At 42.0% G+C, this 25,813-nt stretch overlaps 2 protein-coding genes across 4 annotated transcripts; one reads left to right on the forward strand and one right to left on the reverse strand.

The window, feature by feature from the left end:
• Positions 1-285: 285 nt before the first annotated feature.
• On the forward strand, positions 286-8,345 carry LOC135557809 (ectonucleoside triphosphate diphosphohydrolase 5-like). The gene is made up of 13 exons (XM_064991442.1): positions 286-848; positions 1,118-1,197; positions 1,318-1,461; positions 1,600-1,675; positions 2,159-2,194; positions 3,210-3,298; positions 3,528-3,607; positions 3,736-3,797; positions 4,104-4,205; positions 4,578-4,721; positions 5,673-5,729; positions 7,979-8,094; positions 8,262-8,345. The coding sequence occupies exons 1-13, from the start codon at positions 596-598 to the stop codon at positions 8,343-8,345; spliced, it is 1,323 nt and encodes a 440-aa protein (XP_064847514.1). The 5' UTR covers positions 286-595.
• Positions 8,193-25,813, reverse strand: LOC135557808 (zinc finger protein 410-like). 3 transcript variants are annotated; one of them, XM_064991441.1, is made up of 11 exons: positions 25,732-25,813; positions 24,633-24,684; positions 24,353-24,485; positions 23,980-24,165; positions 21,580-21,801; positions 19,765-19,927; positions 19,512-19,693; positions 19,124-19,213; positions 18,429-18,548; positions 18,064-18,183; positions 8,193-9,646 (listed from the first exon to the last, which is right to left on the reverse strand). In XM_064991441.1, the coding sequence occupies exons 2-11, from the start codon at positions 24,663-24,665 to the stop codon at positions 9,546-9,548; spliced, it is 1,350 nt and encodes a 449-aa protein (XP_064847513.1). In that variant the 5' UTR covers positions 24,666-24,684; positions 25,732-25,813; the 3' UTR covers positions 8,193-9,545. The 3 variants fall into 3 exon arrangements, with proteins under 3 accessions (XP_064847513.1, XP_064847511.1, XP_064847512.1); XM_064991439.1 differs by having other exon boundaries at positions 21,556-21,801; XM_064991440.1 differs by having other exon boundaries at positions 21,556-21,801; positions 25,708-25,792.

Here is a 25,813-nt window from a genome sequence, read left to right on the forward strand (position 1 = left end):
TCTCCAAGGTGAACAGCATGTTATAACAATGTAGGTAAGGGAAATTTTCAAAAAAGATCCGTAATTTTGGGATAAGGATTGGGTACTTTTTTCACCACTGACAATTGGCTACAACACAGCTAATGAATATAACACAGATTTGGTGACACTCCTGGCTCAAAAGCGAATGTAGAAACCAGGGGGAGGGGGAGTACTGTACATTTGTCTAACATAATCCTGCTAATGGAAGTGTCAAGGTGGAAGTGTGCGCTTCATCCTCCAGAGGGCTCACTTCTGATTGGTGAATGGCTAGTTGGGGTGTGGTCAAAGGGCATATAACTGCATGTTATTGCTTTGGGGCTCTTCTGTTGGTTGTTGCTTCTAGTTGTATCTTCTATCCAGTTAAATCAGGACTCAGAAGCAGTGTCAATTAGGCTATCTAGCGTGCTGTTGGCTAAACTAAACTTTCCTCTACACAACTGCCTCAGTCTCCACTCTTCTATTAGTTGAGTTGACTAAGATACCCATTAGTCCATCAGGTTTAGCCTAATCTCTTGGCTTCATACCCATCAGAGGGACACTCATCTCCTGCGCCTGCTCCTTCGCCAGAGTGAAGATGTCTCTCCAGGCTCCGCTCCTACCTGCAGTGGTCCTGTCTCTGGTTCTGGAAGTGTTGGCTCTGACAGGGCTGTCCCATGCCCAGCTCCAGCCCAAGGCTTCTGTCCTGGATTTCTCAGCCAGCCTGGGAAACCTCCTCCCCAGCCTCAGCCGTCCGGCCAACTCCAGCCGGATCTTCTATGGGGTAATGTTTGACGCTGGCAGCACTGGGACACGCATCCATGTCTACACCTTCATACAGAAAGACACTGGTGAGTTATGTTATAACACTCTGAAGCACCCAGATGTGTTACTGTATGCAATGTTGTGGTATTGAATTGCCCATTTATTAAACTAAATTAAATATGTTTATTTTTAGATCCTAGTCAATGAACATTACACTAAATGCGCATCTTCATAAAACATCATTAATGTTTGCAAATTGTAGATGAAATGCTTATTGATTCGAATGGATTTTGTCATTTCACCTGTATTTCTTTATCTGTTGACTAATGGTTAATTTGTATATTTTTTCTGACAGAGGAGTTACCAGTGTTGGATAATGAGATGTTCCATTCCATCAAGCCTGGTCTGTCGGCATACGCAGACATGCCTGAAATGGTGAGTACAGCAGTGGTTGTAATTGTCGACGCAGCAAGTGATATTCCTATATTCCCAAAACACTTCAAATAGATTTTACTCAAATTCATCATCATCATCACAACCACATTATCTCGCCAGGGTGGGTACACAGTGAGGCAGCTTCTTAAGGTGGCAAAGAAGACTGTCCCGCAGCTGGATTGGAAGAGAACCCCACTGGTCCTGAAAGCTACAGCAGGATTCAGGCTGCTGCCCCCAGAGAAAGCCCAGGCTCTGCTGGAACAGGTACTGGCTAAGGCACTGCTAGGTCTGATACAGGGCTAGTGTACAGCACTATTAAATCAAGTATGGCACTGCCGAAGGTGTTGACACTACATTCACTCTTTCTGTTGTCTCTCTCCATCTTCCCACTCCACCCCTCAGGTGCAGGACGTGTTTGATGAATCTCCCTTCTTCGTCCCAGACGACAGCGTCAGCATAATGGATGGTACAAATGAAGGTAACGTCTCGTCTCCCAATAACCCCCCAGTAAACCTATTCATCAGCACTTCGGTTGCAGGCTTCAACAGTGCTCTCCTCCTGATAGCATCAGTCACTCTTCTCCTTCTACAGCTTGCTGTGCTCTTTCTTTTTCATTGTGTTGGTTTTCCTGAGGCTATTTTACTAAGTTACTGTAGATTACCCTGATCTGTTATGATGACGCTGTTGGAAAAAGAGTGTTGTTGTCGTTAGAGGCAGTGTTGGTTACATCTCAAAAACGTGTAATTATGTGGTGAATGGATTTAGTGGCTTACCAAGCCTCGTGTGGTGTCATTGTGTCATTGATTTGTCAGCATTTTCACCACGTCTCTCAAATGATAGCCCTCTCACAGATGTAAAACGAATGCTTATGCATGTCAAACAAGTTGTGAGTTAAGTGCACTAAACTGCATTGTCAGATCAGTATTAACCCCACTTCAATTTAACTTTTTTGTTCTCATAGGAATTTTGGCGTGGGTTACTGTGAACTTTTTGACAGGTGAGACTTGTAACTTCTTGTCATAGCACATATTGTAATGTATTCTTGGTTATAATCGAATTATCTAAGGGTGTAGTGTTGGCCATATGTATATACACTACCGTTCAAAAGTTTGCGGCCACTTAGAAATGTCCTTGTTTTTGAAAGAAAAGCAAATTTTTTGTCCATTAAAATAACATCAAATTGATCAGAAATACATTGTAGACATTGATAATGTTGTAAATGACTATTGTAGCTGGAAATGGCTGATTTTTAGTGGAATATCTACATCGCCGTACAGAGGTCCATTATCAGCAACCATCACTCCTGTGTTCCAATGGCATGTTGTGTTAGCTAATCTAAGATTATCATTTTAAAAGGCTAATTGATCATTAGAAAACCTTTTTGAAATTATGTTAGCACAGCTGAAAACGGTTGTGCTGATTTAAAGAAACAATAATAATCCTTCTTTAGACTAGTTGAGTATGTGGAGCATCAGTATTTGTGGGTTCGATTACAGGCTCAAAATGTCCAGAAACAAAGGCCTTTCTTCTGAAACTCGTCAGTCTATTCTTGTTCTGAGAAATGAAGGCTATTCCATGTGAGAAATTGCCCAGAAACTGAAGATCTCGTACAACGTTGTGCACCCAAACTTTTGAACGGCAGTGTGTGTGTGTGTACACACGCGCACACACACACACACACACACACACACACACACACACACACACACACACACACACACACACACACACACACTCTCAAAGGCATCTGAAATGGCAATGGCATTTTTTTTTTCATAAACCCTGGCTCTCCAGAAGATAACCTCAACTTGTATAGCCAGAGTCGATATTGAGCAGGGTTTTATTCCTGAAAGGGACTCCTATCATCTTTCTCAGATCTTTATAGAGTGTTTCACACCTCTGGATACAGATCCTGGGCTGTACCAAATCACAAGTGTGACTGATTCCTATCTCACCGTCTTCAGAGGGAACTTGTCAATTAAGTTGATATAATGGGAAATATTTTTTTTTAGGTCACCTGTATGCTGAGACCAGGAACACAGTGGGGATTCTAGATCTGGGGGGTGGATCAACTCAAATCACTTTTCTACCCAAATCCAAGGTTAGGGTTAATTTGTACAACCTGATTTATTTTCAATATTGTGCTTCTACACTATGTTGATACAGTGTTTATATTTGAATATGAATAATAAAATAATATATGCCATTTATCCAATGTGACTTAGTCATGCATGCATACATTTCATTTGCCAGGCAGTTAGACATACATGCATTTAATTTTTTCTGGAATGTTAATTACATTTGTTCACATTTTTATTTTTCCTGTGCAGAAAACCATTGTAAGTTCTCCTGCTGACTACATTGCCAGATTTGACATGTTCAACTCTACATATGAACTGTACACTCACAGGTAAACATTCTATATCCACTAATGCAGAAAGTATAAACAGTCACAAGTAATTGTTCTATACAACAAACCCGTAATAGTTTGTAAAAGTACTATCCAAATAACTATTAATTGATTGATTTGATTGACAGCTACCTGGGTAATGGACTGATGGCAGCCAGACTGGCAGCCCTAGGAGCACTGGGGGCAGAAGGTGATGGCTCGATATACTTCAATAGAAATTTAAAGGCAGTGTTCCCAGGTTAGCGGACACTGCGTTCACACACAGTAAACGCTGGGTATGTCGTCTCAATCGGAAATTACCTTTAAATTTCAATTGCGCTATAACGCTGAACTTCAGCAATACAGATTGAATTCGACCCCTAACATTCATTTACATATCATCATCAGCATGTTAGAATCCCCAATTCACACACAATATAGGTTTTAGAACATGCTTTTTACTTTTCTGTTATTCATAGACCCCCATTCATCATTATTTTGTTACTTTACGCTACAGGGTTGAAGTGGAGAGTGTTCAAAAGCGCCTGTCTGCCCAAGAAGTTCAGAGAGGAGTGGAGCTTTGGAGGACTCACCTACACAGTCAGCGGGATACCTGATGGTGAGAGTCAACCAACTCACTGGATCTGCTAGAACTGCCATCAAATATGTACTGTAGTCGAACAACCTTAATAATAATATATCTGCCCTTAAGCAGACGCTTTTATCCAAAGCGACTTAGTCATGCGTGCATACATTTTACTTATGGTGTGTGTAAAATGTACCTTGGAATAGTTATTTTGGTGGCAACACAACACGTAGCATGCTGAACTTGGTACCTCTCAAAGTGTCTTACTATGCAGGGTACTAGGGTTTACCTGGGGTTGCTGTAAAGCAGTCTGTCACAAATGTGTATGAAAGTGCTATACAAATACATTGCATTGATTAAAAAACTTGAGCTCATAACAGTATCCTGTTTCGGTCCCTGTCCCAGGTTATGCAGGATACAAGCTGTGTTACCAGGAGGTGTTGAAGGTAGTGAAGGGAATAGTTCACCAGCCCTATGAGTTGAAAGACACCAGTGTGTTCTATGCTTTCTCCTACTACTTTGACAGAGCCGTGGACGCAGGCCTTATTGGTGAGAACACACACACACACCCAACTTCTACTACATCCAAGCAGTGGATGCATTTGTAGCCCTGTTTATACCTGGTTCCGACATTCATCCTTTGTCCTGATCTTGTCCACATTCTGATTGTGCCCACAATTTGAGACAGGTGTAGATGATTAAGACACATTGTGATCAGACCTTCCTGACCACCTCCGGAGGTAGTGAGGGGCTCTATGATTGTTATAATTGCACTGTCTCTACATAGGTAAAGACAGGTTGCCACATTCGGGAGAATGTCAGAAGAGCCCTGTAGGGTATATATTTTATCTTCTCCAATTTACTAAAGTGTAGAAAGATGGGGACAGTGAAACTATTTAAATCATCATTATCCCGCCCTCTACAAACATTGACACGTTATACCATTGATTTATGACATCAATGTGTGTCTTAAAATAAATAAGTAATATTTTCAAATATCTGTAAAATAATTTTCATACAGAGCGGACCCGCTATCTAGTCACAATGCTGACACAGTGGACGGATAAGAGACCCGTTTTACTACCATGTGTAGATGCAATGGCTTCAATGTGGGAACAATTGGAATGTGGATAAGATCAGGCCAAAGGATGCATGTTAGAACCAGGTATAAACGGGGTTAGTGAGAGGATACACACACACAGTTAGTATAATGACTCCTAGAAGGAGATTCATTCCCCTCCTCCCTCCTGACAGGGAACAATGACTAATTTCTGAAGTAACTGACTCAGACTCAGTGGTGTGATGAGTTCTAGGTTGTTATTAGAGTGGTGTCCGTGGTCGTCGACTCGTCAGTGGGTAACATGATGAGAAAGGTTGCAGGCCCTATTAGTATGATGGAGATGTACTGTGTAGCCCTGCTCTCATTGTAATGAATGATACAGTGTAATGACAGTGTTTCTGAAGGAAAGATTAACGACCCCTGTCTTTCCACTCTTTCAGATGGGACCCAAGGAGGAATGCTGGAGGTCAGAGACTTTAAGAAGGGAGCTAAAGAGGGTGAGAACGAGTTAAGTCTGATGAGTAATGATTTGCATAGCCAGAGATGGGCAAAAATGACAAAATATCATAAAGATCGATGTATCAAAATAAAATACATGTACAGTTGAAGTCGGGAGTTTACATACACATCAGCCAAATACATTTAAACTCAGTTTTTCACAATTATTGTAAGTAAAAATTCCCTGTCTTAGGTCAGTTAGGATCTCCACTTTATTTTAAGAATGTAAAATGTCAGAATAATAGTGGAGAGAATTATTTATTTCAGCTTTTATTTTTTTCCTCACATTCCCAGTGGCTCAGAAGTTTAGACACTCAATTTGTATTTGGTAGCATTGCCTGTAAATTGTTTAACTTGGGTCAAATGTTTGGGTAGCTTTCCTCAAGCTTCCCACAATAAGTTGGGTGAATTTCGGCTCATTCCTCCTGACAGCAGGCTGGTAGGCCTCCTTGCTCACAGCTTTCAGTTCTGCCCACACATTCTCTATAGTATTGAGGTCAGGGCTTTGTGATGGCCACTCCAATACCTTGACTTTGTTGTCCTTAAGCCATTTTGCCACAACTTTGGAAGTATGCTTGGAGTTGTCCATTGTCCATTTGCAACCAAGCTTTAACTGATGTCTTGAGATGTGGCTTCAATATATCCGCAATTTCCCCCCCTCATGATGCCATCTATTTTGTGAAGTGCAGCAGTCCCCCTGCAGAAAAGCACCCCCACAACATGATGCTGCCACCCCACGCACCAAAGTACGTTCATCTCTAGAGGAGACCGAACACATCTCCTTCCTGAGCGGTATGACGGCTGCGTGGTCCCATGGTGTTTAAACTTACGTACTATTGTTTGTACAGATGAACGCGGTACTTTCAGCCGTTTGGAAATTACTCTCAAGGATAAACCGGACTTGTGGAGGTATACCATTTTTTTTCCTGAGGTCTTGGCTTATTTCTTTGGATTTTCCCATGATGTCAAGCAAAGAGGCACTGAGTTAGAAGGTAGGCCTTGAAATACATCCACAGACACACCTCCAATTGACTCATTGATGTCAATTAGCCTATCAGAAGCTTCTAAAGCCATGACATCATTTTCTGGAATTTTCCAAGCTGTTTGAAGGCACAGTCAACTTAGTGTATGTTAACTTCTGACCCACTGGAATTGTGAAACAGTGATTTATAAGTGAAATAATCTTGTCTGTAAACAATTGTTGGAAAAATGACCTGTGTCATGCGCAAATAGATGTCCTAACCGACTTGCCAAAACTATAGTTTGTTAACCAGAAATTTGTGGAGTGGTTGAAAAACAAGTTTTAATGACTCCAACCTAAGTGTATCTAAACTCCCGACTTCAACTCTATTTTGTATTTTAAAATACATAAATGCATTTGCAAGTAGCCGGCCTGAACAGCAACATTCTCAGTAACATTTTACTTTATCTACCTTAGTTGAGTGCCCTGACTGTAAGTTACTCTGGATAAGTGTCTGCTAAATGACCAAAATGCAAAAACATTAGTAACATACCAAAATGAACTGCTTAGCACACTGTGTATTATTATTGGCCTTGTTTCATTAAGAGTAATGCTTTGCAATTGTTCATTTTTACATACACAATTCCATTGGGTTAATTTAGACAGACACCTGATGCCAACTCCAGGTGAAAGTGAGCAAAATAGTCAACCGTTATGAAAAATGGGATAGAAAAGTATTTTCTATTTTGAAAATACAAATGACAGCTCTTGAAAGTATCTTGTTACATAGCACATTGGAGTGTAATTCAGCCCAATGTAATACAAATGTCAAAATACTCAGAAGTAATTGAAATACATATTTCAAATATATGTAATAGAAATACTGTCCATAGCAATGGATGTATCATTACTGTGTTGTGCAGGGTTCCCTAACTTGGCCCCCCCAGGTTTTCTGAGCACAATGCACGCACCGCAATCTGGCAGATGAGTCCCAGCTGTGTTAATTTCCTCCCATGGAAATGGACTTCTAGCAGAACGCATACATACTTGTGGGCACAAGGTTTAGGCCTTGTATAATGCCGGGAGCCGCCTGTGGATTTGTCTGCTCAAACACGGTTTCCTTCCCACACCATCAAAACAACAGCTATGCAGGTGTTGGCTAGTGCAGCTCTGATAGCGCAGTAAGGGATAGATTCTATGCTTGAAGTCTTTATGGCTTACGGGAGTCACCTCTCCTCATTTCCCTTTACTGCACTGATCTGGCAATGGATTTGTTTCTTATTCCAGTGTGTAACAAGATGTCTAAGTACCGTCCTGTCAGCCCCTTCTTGTGTATGGACATGACCTACATCACCTGTCTGCTCAAAGATGGCTTCGGCTTCAAAGAGAACACTGTACTGCAGGTGAGACCGCCAAGTCATAATGGAATAGTCCTTTTGGCAATTCAGTAACGCAAAACCACACTTTTTAAAGCTAGCAACAAAGAAATGGTCAGACAAGATCTGTTAGACATTTTTACTTAAATAAATACAAAAAGGCATGAGTGATTTGGTGTGTCTCCTTTCTCCAGCTGACTAAGAAGGTGAACAATATTGAGACAAGCTGGGCGTTAGGTGCCACGTTCAAACACTTCCAGAACCTAAAGATCCACTGAGAGACATAAGCCACAGGGTTGGGTGGGCATGTGGGTTCACTGGTTTACATGGTGCTCAACAAGAAATGGACTGAGGAATACTTGTTGTAAACTGATAAGCCTTTGTGTCTTGTGAAATGTAATGTTTTAAAGATATGCCATATTTGCATTTTACATTTGAGATGACATTACAATTGTTGCAACTATTTTGTTACCCAACACACATAACTGGTACTATAGTTCAGTAGGTCTGTTGTTTTCATGTGACTGGCTGCTATACTGTAGCCTTGTATTACATACACATCTCTATTAAAGCACTGGGGGCTGAAACTCAACATAGTTGTGTTACTGTACAAATCTGGATATTTTGATTTCAATAAAAAAATAGAAGCTGGTATGTGTGTGCCATTGGAATGAAGGCACAGCTGCATATTGAACAATAGCAGCTTGTGAGTTTGAAACGGTTTCCTTAATGATTGGGGACTGAGTACATTTCTGTGGAGCACATTTTCAAATAGTTTTATGTCAGCTATTGAGCATTGCAGAAGCTCAGCTCCATAGTGTGATTGAAATGGCCATTTCCGATTGAGGCGACATATGCAGCGTTCACCGTGAACGAAGTCTCAATGTGGAAACAGTGCCTTGAATTTCAAATCGCGCTTTGGTGCTAAACTTCAATGATGGGAATTGATTTGAGCTCTTGATTAATATGAATTAAGCTAAAAAGCATCAGCCTTAATATTGTTTAGCAAAAGAAAGATCACTGCATTTTAGCCTTATCTGCACCCAGGCAAGCTTAGAGTTGATTTAGTATGTTGTTTAACAATGACAGACACATTGTTAGTTAATAAAACATATGTATACCTGTCTTTATTTCTTTGGAAAGTCACCTGATAATTCCTTATATTTATAAACTACAGAAAATGTGTCTGTCTGTACAAGTTCTAGAACATTTTACACCGTCTTCTCATAAAACCCTCAGCAGCTAATTACATATCTACAGGGCTAAATCTGATATTTTTTCCCCACTAAATGGTCTTTTGACCAATCACATAATTTCAGATCTTATCTGATTGGTCAAAAGACCAATTAGTGAGAAAAAATATCAGAATTGGGCTGCCTGTCTTAACGCAGCCACGGTGAAGGATGCAGAGTACATGTAGAATTCTGCCTCAAATGACTTTCCTGAAGTGTGAACAGAGATTTGCACAACAGCCTTGCCTACAGCAAAGCCACCACATCCTCTGCGTACGTGTGGCTTGTCGTTGTCATGGTGTCCAGGTCATGGGGTTGAGAGAGAACGACCACGGAGTCTGCCGAGCCTAAAACGAAGGGAAGAAGAAATGAGTTAGATGAGACAGAAGGCACAGGGAGGTAATTAAATAAGTCATAGTTAGGCTATATAGCCCCCTGTGGTTTTGGACGATGCCCTTGGTTTGAGTCCTGAAAAATATAACACCGTCGCTAACTGTTAAAGGGATAGTGCGAGATTCTGGCAAATAAAGATGTTCTACTTACGCAGAGTCAGACGAACTCATGGATACAATTTGTATGTCTCTGCATCCAGTACGAAGGAAGTTCAGTTCTACACAGCTAATGGTAGACTTCCAGTCATCGCGCTAATGCTAGTTATTATTAGCTAGTTATTATTAACTTCCATCATACTAGACAAACATAAAAATGGTATCCACGAGTTCATCTAAATCCACGTAGGTGGAAAAAACATTGATTTCCAGAATCTGGCACTATCCCTTTAATAAAAAATAATTTCAGTTACAGTAAACAATGCTTGAAATACACTACATTGCACATGTGGTTTTATACATTCGATATACCATGGGATCATGCTTTTTGAATGAGGTAGGAATGTATACGCCCATACGAAAATAAAAAACTTAAACATGGCTTGTCTTCAAAACAAATAGTGTTTAATGTTAGCCTGTCTTATTATAATTTTTCTAAGGTAGATCAATTAAATACAAAGGATAGGTAGGCAGTTTACTGTAGAGGGAAATTGCAATGTCTCTACATAGGTGAAGAAAGGTTACCACATTTGGTAGAATTTGTCAGGAGAACCCCATAGGGTATAATATATCTTCTGAAATGTAAGATCTTTAATCCACACAAAATCAGAAGGAGGAGAGGGCGACTTCCACAGAAGTAAATTCAACCTTCTTGCCAAACTCACAAAGGCTACACAGTTAGATATGTATTTTGGTAGTCTTATAGTATCACGTAATACCCCAAATAATGTTATGGAAGTAGGAGCAAAATGCACTTGTAATAGTTTAGATGTGGTATCAAAGATGACAGACCAATAGCTATGTAGAAGAGAGGAACAGGAACAAAACATGTAAATGTATTAATGAAGCAGGAGCTTCCCGACACGTGTCGCTAACAAGGCCAACATCAGGATTGATGTTAGAAAGCCTGATTTTTTAAATGTAATTTTTATTTCAGTTTTAGTTAACCAGGTAGGCTAGTTGAGAACAAGTTCTCATTTACAACTGCGACCTGGCCAAGAATAAAGCAAAGCAGTTCGACACATACAACAACACAGAGTTACACATGGAATAAACAAACAGTTAATAATACAGTAGAAAAAAAATCTATATACAGTGAGTGCAAATGAGGTAAGATAAGGAAGGTAAGGCAATAAATAGGCCATGGTGGCAAAGTAATTACAATATACCAGTTAAACACTGGAGTGATTGATATGCAGAAGATGAATGTGCAAGTGGAGATACTGGGGTGCAAAGGAGCAAGGTAAATAAAAAAATACAGTATGGGGATGAGGTAGTTGGGTGGGCTATATTACAGATGGGCTATGTACAGGTGCAGTGATCTGTGAGCTGCTGGTGCTTAAATCTAGTGAGGGAGATATGAGTCTCCAGCTTCAGTGATTTTTGCAGTTCGTTCCAGTCATTGGCAGCAGAGAACTGGAAGGAAAGTCTGCCAAAGGAGGAATTGGCTTTGGGGGTGACGAGTGAGATATACCTGCTGGAGCGCGTGCTACGGGTGGGTGCTGCTATGATGACCAGTGAGCTGAGATAAGGCGGGGCTTTACCTAGCAGAGACTTGTAGATGACCTGGAGCCAGTGGGTTTGGAGACGAGTATGACGCGAGGGCCAACCAACGAGCGAGTACAGGTCGCAATGATGGGTAGTATATGGGGCTTTGGTGACAAAACGGATGGCACTGTGATAGACGGCCTCCAAATTTGTTGAGTAGTGTTGGAGGCCATTTTGTAAATGACATCACCGAAGTTGAGGATGGTCAGTTTTACGAGGGTGTGTTTGGCAGCATGAGTGAAGGATGCTTTGTTGCGAAAGCAGATTCTAGATTTAATTTTGGATTGGAGATGCTTAAGGCATATTGAGCAGGGCTAGAGGCTCTACAATGAAATAAAACGATAATCACTAACTAGAACAGTAATGGACAAGGCATATTGACATTAGGGAGAGGCATGCGTAGCCAAGTGATCATAAGGGTCCAGTGAATGTTTGGGCTGGCTGGAGACACGGCGATTCAGACAGCTAGCATGCCGGGACTAGCAAGCTAGCAGAAGGGCCTTAGATGGACCCTGCGAAGGAGGAAAGTCTGTTTTAGCCTCCTTGTGCGGATCCGTCGATAGACCAGACGTGATGAATTAGTAGGGTTCCGTGTAGCAGAGGGGTCCAGTCCAATTAGCAAATGGATCTATTCAGCTAACAGTACAATATGCTCTGGACAGCTAGCAGGCCGCGGCTAGCAGGCTAGCAGATGGGCATTCAAGGGACGTCATGACGAAGGGGCCCGTTGGAAAAAAAATTAAAATAAATAAAATCGGGCAGATTACGTCGGTAGTCCAGTTGTGATGGATAAGCAGGGCTACGTGTGGTAAAAGGGGCCCAGGCCGATTGGCAAAATAGATACGAGTGGCACGAGAAATTGGCCGGTGGACCTATTAGCTAACAGTCCGATATGCAGTCTAGACAGTTAGCAGATGGGCATTCAGGGGACGTCGCAACGTAGGAGCCAGTTGAGTAACCCCCTCGAGCAGATAAGTCGGTAGTCCAGTCGTGAAGAATTGGCGGGGTTCCGTACCCCGTACCGGCAGTAAAAGGGGTCCAGGAGGGAGTGGCTGATGGGAGATGGGCTAGCTCCAGGCTAATTGGTGCTTGCTTTGGGAAAAGGTTTAGTCCAGTGAGAGCGGTGTAGGATGTTGCATTGGGTCAAACCATGTTTGGCACAAATAGAAGAGGGGTGGACACAGTGCAGAATATCTTCCCTTGTGTCATCAGTAAACTCAAAATTTATGTTCCCATAAAGTTTTAATAGCTGCAAATGAAGATTTGTGAAGAGAGTAAATTTGATCATAGCTATAAGAAATTATACCTTTTACTGTTGGGGATGGTTTGAAAAATGGATCACATGCGCCAAATACAACAGTGAAATGCTTGTTTACAAGCCCTAACCAACAAAGCAGTTAATAAAGAAAAATACCTACAAAAATATGAAATAAAGTAACAAATTATTAAAGAGCAGCAGTAAAATAGCAATAGTGAGGCTATATAAAGGGGGTACCGGTACAGAGTCAATGTGCGGGGCACCGGTTAGTAGAGGTAATTGAGGCGATATATACACATGTGGGTAGAGTTATTAAAGTAACTTATGCATAGATAATAACAAGAGAGTAGCAGCAGTGTAAAAGAGGGAGGCAATGCAAGTAGTCTGGGTAGCAATTTGATTAGATGTTCAGTGGTCTTAGGGCTTTTCTAAGGTATGAAAAGGGTAGGCCCACTCCACTCTATCAAAAGCTTTCTCAGCATCTAGCGAGATTAGAATATCTGGGAGCTTTGAGATAGAAGGATTATACATAACATTAAAGAGTCATCGGATATGAGAAAGAATGTCTACTTTTTTAATAAAACCTGCTTGGTCAGAGGAAATAACAGATGGTAAGACCGACTCCAAATGCATAGCTAATAGTTTAGCCAAGAGCTTAACATCCACATTGAGCAGTGCGATTGGGCGATATAGGACACGCAGGAGAGAGGGTCTTAATTCCTTTTCAATATCATTGAAATGGAGGCCTGTTTTAAGGATAGAGGGAGAGACACTGATTTAAAGGATTCAATAAACATTCATCAAGAGCGGGGCTAATTTATCCAGGAACGTCTTGTAAAATTATATTGGGTATCCATTTGGTCCAGGACATTTACCACCTTCAATTACACTCTTCCATGGTAATAGGTTCCTCCAATTGGAGCTTGGAGACTGAATCAATTGTTGGGACAGTTAGAATATTTAAAAAGAAAATTCAAGAGCAGGAGGGTCAGCAGACTGTTCTGAAGTATAAAGAGGCATAGAAGTCTTTAAACTGGCTATTTATTAGCTGGGGATCTATTGTTGCACCTGTAGGTGTTTGAATTTGAGGATTTGTTGAGCAGAGGAAGACTGGCAAAGTTGATGAGAAAGCTATTTAACTGCCTTGTCAACATACTCATAGTGAGTATGTCACGACTTAAGCAGCAGTTCCTCAATTTGATGACAAGGTATTGAATTCAGCTTGTAAAGAGAGTCAATCCCTGTACACATTTGTGGATGGTGAGGTAGCATAAGTACTGAAACTGTAAAATACAAGTTGTCAGTTCAGAGCGTCACTTTTTCCTAAAAAAATTTAAAAACTAGTGTATGATTTTACTTGACCACTAATGTAGGCCTTAAAAGTCTCCCACAGAACAGATGCTGAAATGTCGGGGTGTTGTCATTAGCTATAAAAACATCACATCTGAGCAGTCAGGAAGTTAACAAAAAACTTTGACAGCAGGCGCGTATTAAAACTCAGTCCCACCACCAACTGGCTCAGTCCCACCACCAACTGGCTCAGTCCCACCACCAACTGGCTCAGTCCCACCACCAACTGGCTCAGTCCCACCACCAACTGGCTCAGTCCCACCACCAACTGATAGCTCTAAAGTCAGAGGGGCGTGATCAGATATGACAATGGAATTGTATGAGCGTACAGAGGAAAGAAATCCGTTGTCCAAGAAGTACTCAATGCGGGTATAAGTGTGATGGACATGCCCTACTTGTTGGATTGAAAAGACGGCAGCTGTTGTACGGCAAACTCTTCAAGAAAAGTTTGGATCACCTTAGCAGACTTAGGTGTGCTAATTTTGTTGGAGGAACGATCCAAAGTAGGATTAAGCCAGCAATTAAAATGGCCTCCCAAGATTGAAAAGTGTGAGGGAAGACCGAAAGGCCAGAAAAAAAATGTGGCATCCCAATTTGGCACATAAACATTGGCAAGGATCAATGGAGTATTATAGATTCTGCCAGGGAAAACAATATATCTGCCATTGGAATCTGAAATAACATTGGAAGAAACAAAGGGCACCAATTTGTGTATCAGAATTGCAGCTCCCCTCAATTTATTTTGAAGTGGAGTGATCAAATTGGCTTCCCCAGCCTTTTCGCAATCTAAAGTGATCTGAAACTCTCAGATGGGTCACTTGTAAAAAAAAAAAGAAGCAATTTGTGCTCCCAGATGTTGAAGATAAAGTACTCTACTACGTTTGACTGGCTGGTTCAAAACTTCACAGTTCCAACTAGAAAATGTAAGAATACTCCAAGTAAACTGTCCTATTAAATTAGGTTGTTGAGACATCCTTTAGAAAAATAGGAAATGAGTGGAAGACTGAACCTGACATACGAGAGAAAAAAACTAAAAGAAAAAAAAAAACTGCTGAACTTCCTCCCACCCGCTGAATTGTCTTCCCGAACAAGACACGCGCATCCCCCTAGTACAGAAGCTCCAAAATACACTCTGGGAAACAGTGTTTCCAGCAGCTAGACTAAACTCTTACCAAGTGGAGCATTGTGACAATGATATTATAAAATATTTTGTAAAAATATACAGTACCAGTCAAGTGCGGACAAACCTAATCATTCAAGGTTTTTTAATTATTAAAAAAAACTATTTTCTACAATGTAGAATAAAAGAAGACTTCACAACTATGAAATAACACATATGGGGCCTCCCGGGTGGCGCAGTGGTTAAGGGCGCTGTACTGCAGTGCCAATTGTGCCACCAGAGACTCTGGGTTCGCGCCCAAGCTTTGTCGCGACCGGGAGGTCCGTGGGGCGACGCACAATTGGCCTAGCGTCGTCCGGGTTAGGGAGGGTTTGGCCGGTAGGGATATCCTTGTCTCATCGCGCACCAGCGACTCCTTTGGCGGGCCGGACGCAGTGCTCTATAGTTTTGGCAAGTCGGTTAGGACATCTACTTTGTGCATGACACAGGTAATTTTTCCAACAATTATTTACCTTATAATTAATTGTATCACAATTCCAGTTGGTCAGAAGTTTACATGCACTAAGTTGACTGTGTCTTTAAACAGCTTGGAAAATTCCAGAAAATTATGTCATGGCTTTAGAAGATTCTGATTGACATCATTTGAGTCAATTGGAGGTGTGCCTGTGGATGTATTTCAAGGCCTACCTTCAAACTCAGTGTCTCTTTGCTTGACATCATGGGAAAATCAAAAGAAATCAGCCAAGACCTCAGACAAAATTTCCAGACGCCTGAAGGTACCGCGTTCATCTGTACAAACAATAGTACGCAAGTATAAACACCATGGGACCACGCAGCCGTCATACCGCTCAGGAAGGAGATGCGTTCGGTCTCCTAGAGATGAACGTACTTTGGTGCGATAAGTGCAAATCAATCCCAAAACAACAGCAAAGGACCCTGTGAAGATGCTGGAGAAAACAGGTACAAAAGTATCTATATCCACAGAAAAATTAGTCCTATTTTGACATAACCTGAAAGGCCACTCAGCAAGGAAGAAGCCAGTGCTCCAAAACCGCAATTAGAAAAAGCCAGACTACAGTTTGCCACTGCACATGGGGACAAAGATTGTACTTTTTGTAGAAATGTCCTCTGGTCTGATGAACAAAAATAGAACTGTTTGGCCATAATGATCATCGTTATGTTTGGAGGAAAAAGGAGGAGGCTTGCAAGCCGAAGAACACCATCCCAACATTGAAGCATGGTGGTGGCAGCATCATGTTGTGGGAGTGCTTTGCTGCAGGAGGGACTGGTGCACTTCACAAAATAGATGGCATCATTAGAGGGGAACATTTTGTGGATATATTGAAGCAACATCAGTCAGGAAGTTAAAGCTTGGTCGCAAATGGGTCTTCCAAATGGACATTGACACCGAGCATACTTCCAAAGTTGTGGTAAAATGGCTTAAGGACTACAAAGTCAAGGAATTTGAGTGGCCATCACAAAGCCCTGACATCAATCCTATAGAAAATGTGTGGGCAGAACTGAAAAAGCGTGTGTGAGCAAGGAGGCCTACAAACCTGACTCAGTTACACCAGCTCTGTCAGGAGGAATGGGCCAAAATTCACCCAACTTGTTGTGGGAAGGCTACCCGAAACGTTTGACCCAAGTTATACCATTTACAGGCAAAGCTACCAAATACTAATTGAGTGTATGTAAACTTCTGACCCACTGGGAATGTGAAGAAATAAATAATCCTCTACTATTATTCTGACATTTCACATTCTTAAAATAAAGTGGTGATCCTTACTGAACTAAGACATACTTTTTACTAGGATTAAATGTCAGGAATTGTGAAAAACTGAGTTTAAATGTATTTGGCTAAGGTGTATGTAAACTTCCGACTTCAACTGTATATGTCTCTTTTGAGCCCAATCAAAGCTTCTGTGAACTAAGGGCAGTGTCCTGGCCATCGCTGTTCTTCTCCCGCCCTGGCGAGCCTCTTGGCGTGGTTGCTCGCCCAGGCAAGCCTGGGGATTCCTTAACCTCTCTGAGATATGTGGGACGGTAGCGTCCCACCTCACCAACAGCCAGTGAAATTGCAGGGCGCCAAATTCAAAACAACAGAAATCCCATAATTAAATTTCCTCAAACATACAAGTAATTTACACCATAAACTTGTTGTAAATCCAGCCACAGTGTCCGGTTTCAAAAAGGCTTTACGACGAAAGCACACCAAATTTTTATGTTAGGTCAGCACCTAGTCAGAGCAACAAAAAAACAGCCATTTTTCCAGCCAAAGAGGAGTCACAAAAAGCAGAAATAGAGATAAAATGAATCACTAACCTTTGATGATCTTCATCAGATGACACTCATAGGACTTCATGTTACACAATACATGTATGTTTTGTTCGATAAAGTTCATATTTATATCCAAAAATCACACTTTACATTGGCACGTTACGTTCAGTAGTTCCAAAACATCCAGTGATTTTGCAGAGAGCCACATCAATTTACAGAAATACTCATAATAAATGTTGCTTAAAAGATACAAGTGTTATGCATGGAATTTTAGATCCACTTCTCCGTAATGCAACCGCTGTGTCAGAATTCAATTTTTTTTAACGGAAAAAGGCTTTGCTGTGGCCTACTTTAGCAATCCTCCATTCAGCAATTCACTGCCATTATTACCGTTCGGAAGAGCAACGAGATATGAAACAATACTTAGTAAGGCGAAATTAAACAATGAATTAAACTGTGCTCTAAATTAAATAAAGGTTGTTGCAGGAGCATCGGGAAATGTGTGGTACGTCATTCGTGTCCCCAGAAATCCCCACACTATCCCTTTAAGAGTATTGGGATTGGACTGTGTTAAGCATTCAATGGTAAAGTCTACACCAGTTGATTAGATTTATTGGGGTTTTGCATTTGTGAAACGTTTTGTATGACTGTGTGTGTGTCTACCTTGTTCTCGCAGCATGGCGTGGTGTAGGTTCATGGGCTCCACCCCTGTAGTCATGGTGACCATAGTGTCGTCAGGTGACCCGTCAGCCTCCAGCAAACTGCTGTGTGTCAGAGCCTCGCCTGTCAATCACACAGAGGTGCCATACTGTTCATTACAGAGGTGTGTGTGTGTGTGTGTTATATCGAACATTCCAAATGGAAGACAACGAGACGGTTATACATAGACACACACAGGTAAACTCCAAGGCTACGGCTGAATTAAATGTAGTGTGTTGGGTTGAAATTGGAAGAAAAGCCTGTACACCATGTAATGCTTGTAACCAGGGTTGGTGACCATTGGCGTAATTTGTGTGTGTCTATGTTACCTGTTTCTCTGCCCTCGTTCCCCAGCACCTCCTCTCCGTGTCTCTTCCTCATGTGGACGTTCCTGCTGCCGCTCTGAGAGAACGTCTTTCCACAGACACCACACTGGTGGGGTTTCTCTCCTAGAACACATTCATACACAGGGACACTTATCACTGTCTCTAATGGCACCATATTCCCTATAAAGTGCACTACTTTTGAGCACAAGGCCGTTGGGCTCTGATCAACAAAAAAAGAGTGCACTATATAGGGAATAGGGTACCATTTGAGACCCAGCCAGTGACATAGACTGAAGCTAAAGTTATCTAACTGACTGTTACCACAATGACATTTTTGAACTGTGCTCGTGGACGGTAGGAACTCGACTTCCACATATTCAGTTGTTGTTATACCGGTAGTTAACAAAGCAACCTAGCTGTTGTCATTTCACTACATATAGAATGAAAAGCTGAAACTGTGTTTAAATGCTAGTACAGGGGTGGGCAACCCGTTTCCTGGAGTGCCACAGGCACCACACCTGACCAACTGAGCTAATTGATCATTTCAGTGATTGCTTAATTCAACACACCTGGTGTTCCAGGTCTGTTAAATCAAAAACATGATGTGCCTGCGGCCCTCCAGGACCAAGGTCGCCTACCCCTGTCCTAGTAGGTCAATTCATATTTTATGAACCTATCTGTGGGTGTGGTGTTCTCACCTGAGTGTACGAGCATGTGTTTGCGTAGACTGGAGTACTCTGCAAAGGAACGACCACAGCCACCTGCTTCACACAAGAAAGGCTTCTCACCTATAGACAACACACACACATACCAATTAAAGATCACATGCTAGAAGGTACATATTAAGGCTTCTCAAATGTCGACAACACACATTAATCATAACACTTTCTCACAGAGCAAGTATTATACTACTCTCCTACACTAAGCACATATCTTTCCACAGCACTGAAAACACCTGAAACATATGAAATACATTAACTTTACTTCTATGCTGTACTACAGGATACAGAGCAGACTAAAACAGATGTCGCTCCGGTTTATGTGCTCTGCTGCTGTGTATCTCTAAGTGTGTGTCACTGTCCCCACCTGTGTGTGTGCGTTTGTGGTTCTTGAGGTTTCCTGCGGTGGTGAACTTCTTGCCACAGTTCTTCTCCTTGCAGAAAAAAGGCTTGTCTCCGTTGTGAGTTCTCATGTGGACCTGAAGACGCTGCAGCACGTAGAAACTTTTCCCACAGCCCTCCGCCCCACACCGGAACATACGGTCGTTCCTGACACACACACACACATTAACATTTGAGGTGATATTTTAGTGTGTGTGTGTGTGTATGTGTGTGTGTACCTGTGTGTTTTGAGGTGGTATTTGAGGTGAGCAGGCCAAGTGAAGGTTCTATAGCAGCCCTCAAAGGAGCAGCGGAGGTTCTGTTTAGAAGAAAGCGTACGATTGGTCCTCGTCGGCTGCTCTCTCTTCACACCTTCCAACGGGAAGCTGGGCAGGTGGTCACCTAGGCAACAGAAACAGAGAGGGGATGTGATATCATAAACAGAAGTCTTCCTATTATATAGTCAGTATCAGCTAAATGTCACACCTGCTCTTCAGTCAGTGATCCGTTGGTGGCAATGAACTACCATTAGAGTCAATTTACACCCCCCCATTAAAGTCAATTTACACCCCCCCATGAAAGTCAATTTACACCCCCCCATTAAAGTCAATTTACCCACCCCCCCATTAAAGTCAATTGACCCACCCCCCCATTAAAGTCAATTGACCCACCCCCATGAAAGTCAATTTACACCCCCCATGAAAGTCAATTTACACCCCCCCATGTGTCAATTTACACCCCCCCATGGAAGTCAATTTACACCCCCATGAAAGCCAATTTACCCACCACCATTAAAAAGTCAATTTACACCCCCCATGAAAGCCAATGTACACCCCCCATGAAAGCCAATTTACCCACCACCATTAAAGTCAATTTACACCCCCATTAAAGTCAATTTACCCACCCCCCCCATTAAAGTCAATTTGCCCACCCCCCATTAAAGTCAATTTACCCACCCCCACGAAAGTCAATTTACACCCCCACGAAAGCCAATTTACACCCCCACCATGAAAGCCAATTTACACCCCCCATGAAAGTCAATTTACCCACCCCCATGAAAGTCAATTTACCCACCCCCCATGAAAGTCAATTTACCCACCCCCATGAAAGTCAATTTACCCACCCCCCATGAAAGTCAATTGACCCACCCCCATGAAAGTCAATTTACACCCCCATGAAAGTCAATTTACACCCCCATGTGTCAATTTACACCCCCATGAAAGTCAATTTACACCCCCCATGAAAGCCAATTTACCCACCACCATTAAAAAGTCAATTTACACCCCCATGAAAGCCAATTTATACCCCCCCATGAAAGCCAATTTACACCCCCCATGAAAGCCAATTTACCCACCACCATTAAAGTCAATTTACACCCCCCCCCATGAAAGCCAATTTACCCACCACCATTAAAGTCAATTTACCCCCCCCCCCCATTAAAGTCAATTTGCCCACCCCCCCCCATTAAAGTCAATTTACCCACCCCCCATATTAAAGTCAATTTACACCCCCACGAAAGCCAATTTACCCACCCGCCACGAAAGCCAATTTACACCCCCGCCACGAAAGTCAATTTACACCCCCGCCACGAAAGTCAATTTACACCCCCGCCACGAAAGTCAATTTACACCCCCGCCACGAAAGTCAATTTACACCCCCGCCACGAAAGTCAATTTACACCCCCGCCATGAAAGTCAATTTACACCCCCGCCATGAAAGTCAATTTACACCCCCGCCATGAAAGTCAATTTACACCCCCGCCATGAAAGTCAATTTACACCCCCGCCATGAAAGTCAATTTACACCCCCGCCATGAAAGTCAATTTACACCCCCGCCATGAAAGTCAATTTACACCCCCCATGAAAGCCAATTTACACCCCCCCATGAAAGCCAATTTACACCCCCCATGAAAGCCAATTTACACCCCCCCCATGAAAGCCAATTTACCCACCACCATTAAAAAGTCAATTTACCCACCACCATTAAAAAGTCAATTTACCCACCACCATTAAAAAGTCAATTTACCCACCACCATTAAAGTCAGTGACATTACTGTTGCTGCCATTCCCAGCCCTGGCGTCCTGGCTAGCCTTGGCATCTTTAGCCAGCTGTGCACGCGTTGCTGCGATGAGGCTGTCGTGTGCCAACTCCTGTACCCGCAGGTACCAGGGGGCAGTGCCATCCACACAACAGTCCCCGGACAGGATCACCTCCTCTTCCTCCTCCTCTGTCCCATCTGCTGAAAAGATTAGTGGCTCAGAGGAGGCTGCTAGGCCTGGAGAGAAAGGGAGGAGAGGGGGAGAGACAGAAAATGAGAGGTGAAGGGAGAGGGAGACAAGGAGGGAGAGAGTTTGTCAGGGCATGATGAAGTGTCCTTGTCACATGTTATCTCAGCCCTAAGATGTAAAGAAAACAAGGTCAGACAATAAATGGGATAATTTTCCCAGCAGAGACAGTCTGCCACAGACAGTGTGCAGAGGAGATGAGATGATAACCCTTGTCATGTATTTGCAAAGCTGCTTTGTCACACCACAGTACAGATAATGGTTAAGTAAAGAATTCATTTCAATACATATATTCACATTACAGCACAATAATCAGGCATGCCCTGAAGGAAGGGGGGCTGTCTGTGTAGAAATATCATTGATAGAACTGTTAAGTGTTACATAACAGTGCCTTCAGAAAGTATTCACACTCCTTGACATTTTCTACATTTTTTTGTATTACAGGCTGAATTTAAAATTAATGAAATTTCGATTTTTGGTCACTGGCCTACACACAATACCCCATAATGTCAAAGTGAAATTATTTTTTACAAATTAATTGAGAAAAAAGAAACCTGCACACTGCTCTTGCTAGCATCACTGCTCTTTATTAAGCTGTATGTATCGGCCTCAAGACCTTCACCAGAGCTTTAAAAAAAATAAAGGCCTTGAGGCCGACACAAAGCTTATTAAAGAGTAGTGATACTAGCAAGTGCAGTGTGCAGGTTTCTTTTTCTCTCTCATGTTATTACACTGTTACCATGCACGTGCAACAAAGACACCTCAGATGTGCAAGTGCCTTTTGAATTTGTCTAATTAATTAAAAATGAAAAGCTGAAACGTCTTGAGTCAATAAGTATTCAATCCCTTGTTATGGCAAGCCTAAATAAGTTAAGGAGTAAAAATGTACTTAACAAGTCATGTAATAAGTTGCATGGACTCACTCTGTGTGCATTAACAGTGTTTAACATGATTTTTAATGACTCCTGTTCGTACCCCACACAGTCAAGCAGTAAATTTATAACACAGATTCAACCAAAGACCAGGGAGGTTTTCCAGTGCCTCGCAAAGGCTACCTATTGGTAGATGGGTAAAAATGTAAATAAAGCAGACACTGAATATACCTTTGAGCATGGTGAAGTTATTAATTACTTTGGATGGTGTATCAATACACCCAGTCACTACAAAGATACAGGCGTCCTTCCCAACTCAGTTGTCGAAGAGGAAGGAAACCACTCAGGGACTTCACCATGAGGCTAATCCTGACTTTATAACAGTTTCAGAGTTTAATTGCTGTGATAGGAGAAAACTGAGAATGGATCAACAACAATGTAGTTACTCCACAATAATAACCTAATTGACAGAGTGAAAAGAAGGAAGCCTGTACAGAATATAAACATGCATCCTGTTTGCAACAAGGCACTAAAGTAATACTGTAAAAAATGTGGCAAAGTAATTCACTTTTTGTCTTGAATACAAAGTGTTATGTTTGGGGAAAATCCAATACAACACATTACTCAGTACCACTCTCCACATTTACAAACAGTGTTGGCTGCATCATGTTGGGGAGCTAAATGGAGCTGAATGGAGCTAAGCACAGGCAAAATCCTAGAGGAAAAGCTGGTTCAGTCTGCTTTCCACCAGACACTGGGAGATTAATTCACCTTTCAGCAGAACAATAACCTAAAACACAAAACCAAATCTACACTGGAGTTTCACACCAAGAAGACAGTGAATGTTCCTGAGGGTCCGAGTTAGACTTTTGACTTAAATCTGCTTAAAAATGTGGCAAGATCTGAAAATGGTTGTCACGCAATAGTCAACAACCAATTTGACAGAGCTTGAATATTTTTTTAATAATATTGGGCAAATATTGCACAATCCAGGTGTGTAAAGCTCTTAAGAGACTTAGCCAGAAAGACACAGCTGTAATCACTGCCAAAGTATTGAGGGGTGTGAATAGTTATGTAAATGAGATAGACTGACCAGGTGAATCCAGGCGAAAGCTATGATCCCCTATTGATGTCACTTGTTAAATCCACTTCAATCAGTGTCCTTTTTAACTCTGCATTGTTGGGAATGTCCTGGTAAGTAAGCAATTCACTGTAAAGTCTACACCTTTGGTATTCGGCGCATGGGACCAATAAAATTGTATTTAATATGGTTGCTTGGGCCCTGCGTCTCCGTACCTTTGGCGAGGTTGAGGAGGACGTAGGAGCTGCTCTCTGACCGTTGCAGGTCATGGAGGACAGGAGATGGGCTGGGGGGTGTGTGAGGGCTGCGGGGATGGGGGTGCACCTCCATGGGGCTCTGCTCTGCTCCCCCAAACTCTGACAGGGACAGAGACCTCGCTGACACATGGCTGAGACCACCCTCTGGGGAACCAATCACAGATTACATTAGTGGAGTAATTAGTTGGCTAGAGAACGAATGAGAGAGTAGGTTCTAAGAGAGATTTAGCCCAAGTAGCAATATATAATCTGAAAAACACAAGGTTATTGTATGGCAGATTGTCTATGATGATTTCCAGTCATTGTCTGTGATGATTGCTGGCTGTCTGACCTGTCAGGGCCAGCTGTGTGCACAGGGAGCTATCTGCAGGGGCCAGCAGGGGAAGGCAGGTGTGTTTGGGATCAGAGTCCTCCAGACTCTGCCCCAGAGGGATGGAAGCGTTCTGGACAAACTGAACCAGCAGCTGCAGAAGCAGAGGAGAGGAAGAGGAAGCAAGATAATTCATCAAACAGTTCTGTAGCTAAGGGTGGATCTGTATGTGCAAATGGAAGACCACAAATACATACTACTATGTATTAGTGTCGGCAGGTGAACTATGTGGAGCGCTTACCTCGGGTTTGGAGTCAAGCTCATCTGAAAGCATGGATTACGCCTTGAGAGATCTGTAGGGATGAATCACACTTTCCATTACTGAGCAAAATTAGCTGTTAACTGAGATATCCTATTAGAGTGGGGGTGAGAATAATCATCAGCATCCAGTGCTTCCCATTCATTAAATCATAGTCAACCTAAATGGACTAACTAACTGTAAAACTTGTTGAAACTGACAACCAACATTTCAACAAAATAAGTACATGCTAGATACGAAGTTTATTAATTAACAACTGAGCTGTTAGCCCGTTAGCTCAGTGTTAATCACGCAACAAGCTTTGCATAGTTGCAGGTATCTCTGTAAATTAACGAGTTAGCAGCCTAACTTGTACAGCCTCTAGCTATGTTTAAATGTTTAACTAATGCAGCATCAATAAAGACGGCCGCCTAGCTAGCAAGACAACACCACTGTTCTGTCCAAAAAGGGTGAGTATAATGTGTTACGTTCCAACAGGAATTTGTTACAAAACGTCGTAAATAAAAAGGTTGCCAACAAACAACGCATACAAAGTTGTATAGCGGCATAATAAGATACCAGGTAAGCGTAGGGAGTGGGCTATTTAATTACGTTTTTCACGAAACACGTTTATTCCGAAGAATGTCTGTCCTCACTCTGGTAGCCTAAACATTAAGAATAAGCTGCGTGGTGAGTTGATGCCTGTTCGGCAGATAGTTAGCTAGGTGAATTGATCATTCTACTTTGTATGCGTTGTTTGTTGGCTACCTTGTACTTTACAAAGTTTTGGGAACAGATTCCTGTTGGAACGTTCCACAAATGATACCCCTACAAAAATGAACAAACGTCACCAGCTACAACAGAGTACCTTGTTACTGGCCAACATTCATTCCCATCTCAGCTTAAAAGGTCGATTGAAAACTGTGGCTAGATTAGATAGCCGGCGAGTTTGTTGTTAGCGTTTGATTTGTTGCCGTTAATTGCATGTTAGCTTCTTATGCCAAAACAAAGCTTTTCAACAGTCAATATATGTCACACATATACACTTTAAATCAAACTTCTAAGATAAATTACTTACGAAATGTTAATTTATACGCTTTACCTTGTTTTCTTATTTGTACATAGAAATGTGGTAGACCCCAGTTCTACGGGAAGACTTGAGGGACAAAACGAGTACTTCCGGG

This window comes from Oncorhynchus masou, chromosome 16, assembly GCF_036934945.1.
Source record: "Oncorhynchus masou masou isolate Uvic2021 chromosome 16, UVic_Omas_1.1, whole genome shotgun sequence".
Taxonomy (NCBI): Eukaryota; Metazoa; Chordata; class Actinopteri; order Salmoniformes; family Salmonidae; genus Oncorhynchus; species Oncorhynchus masou.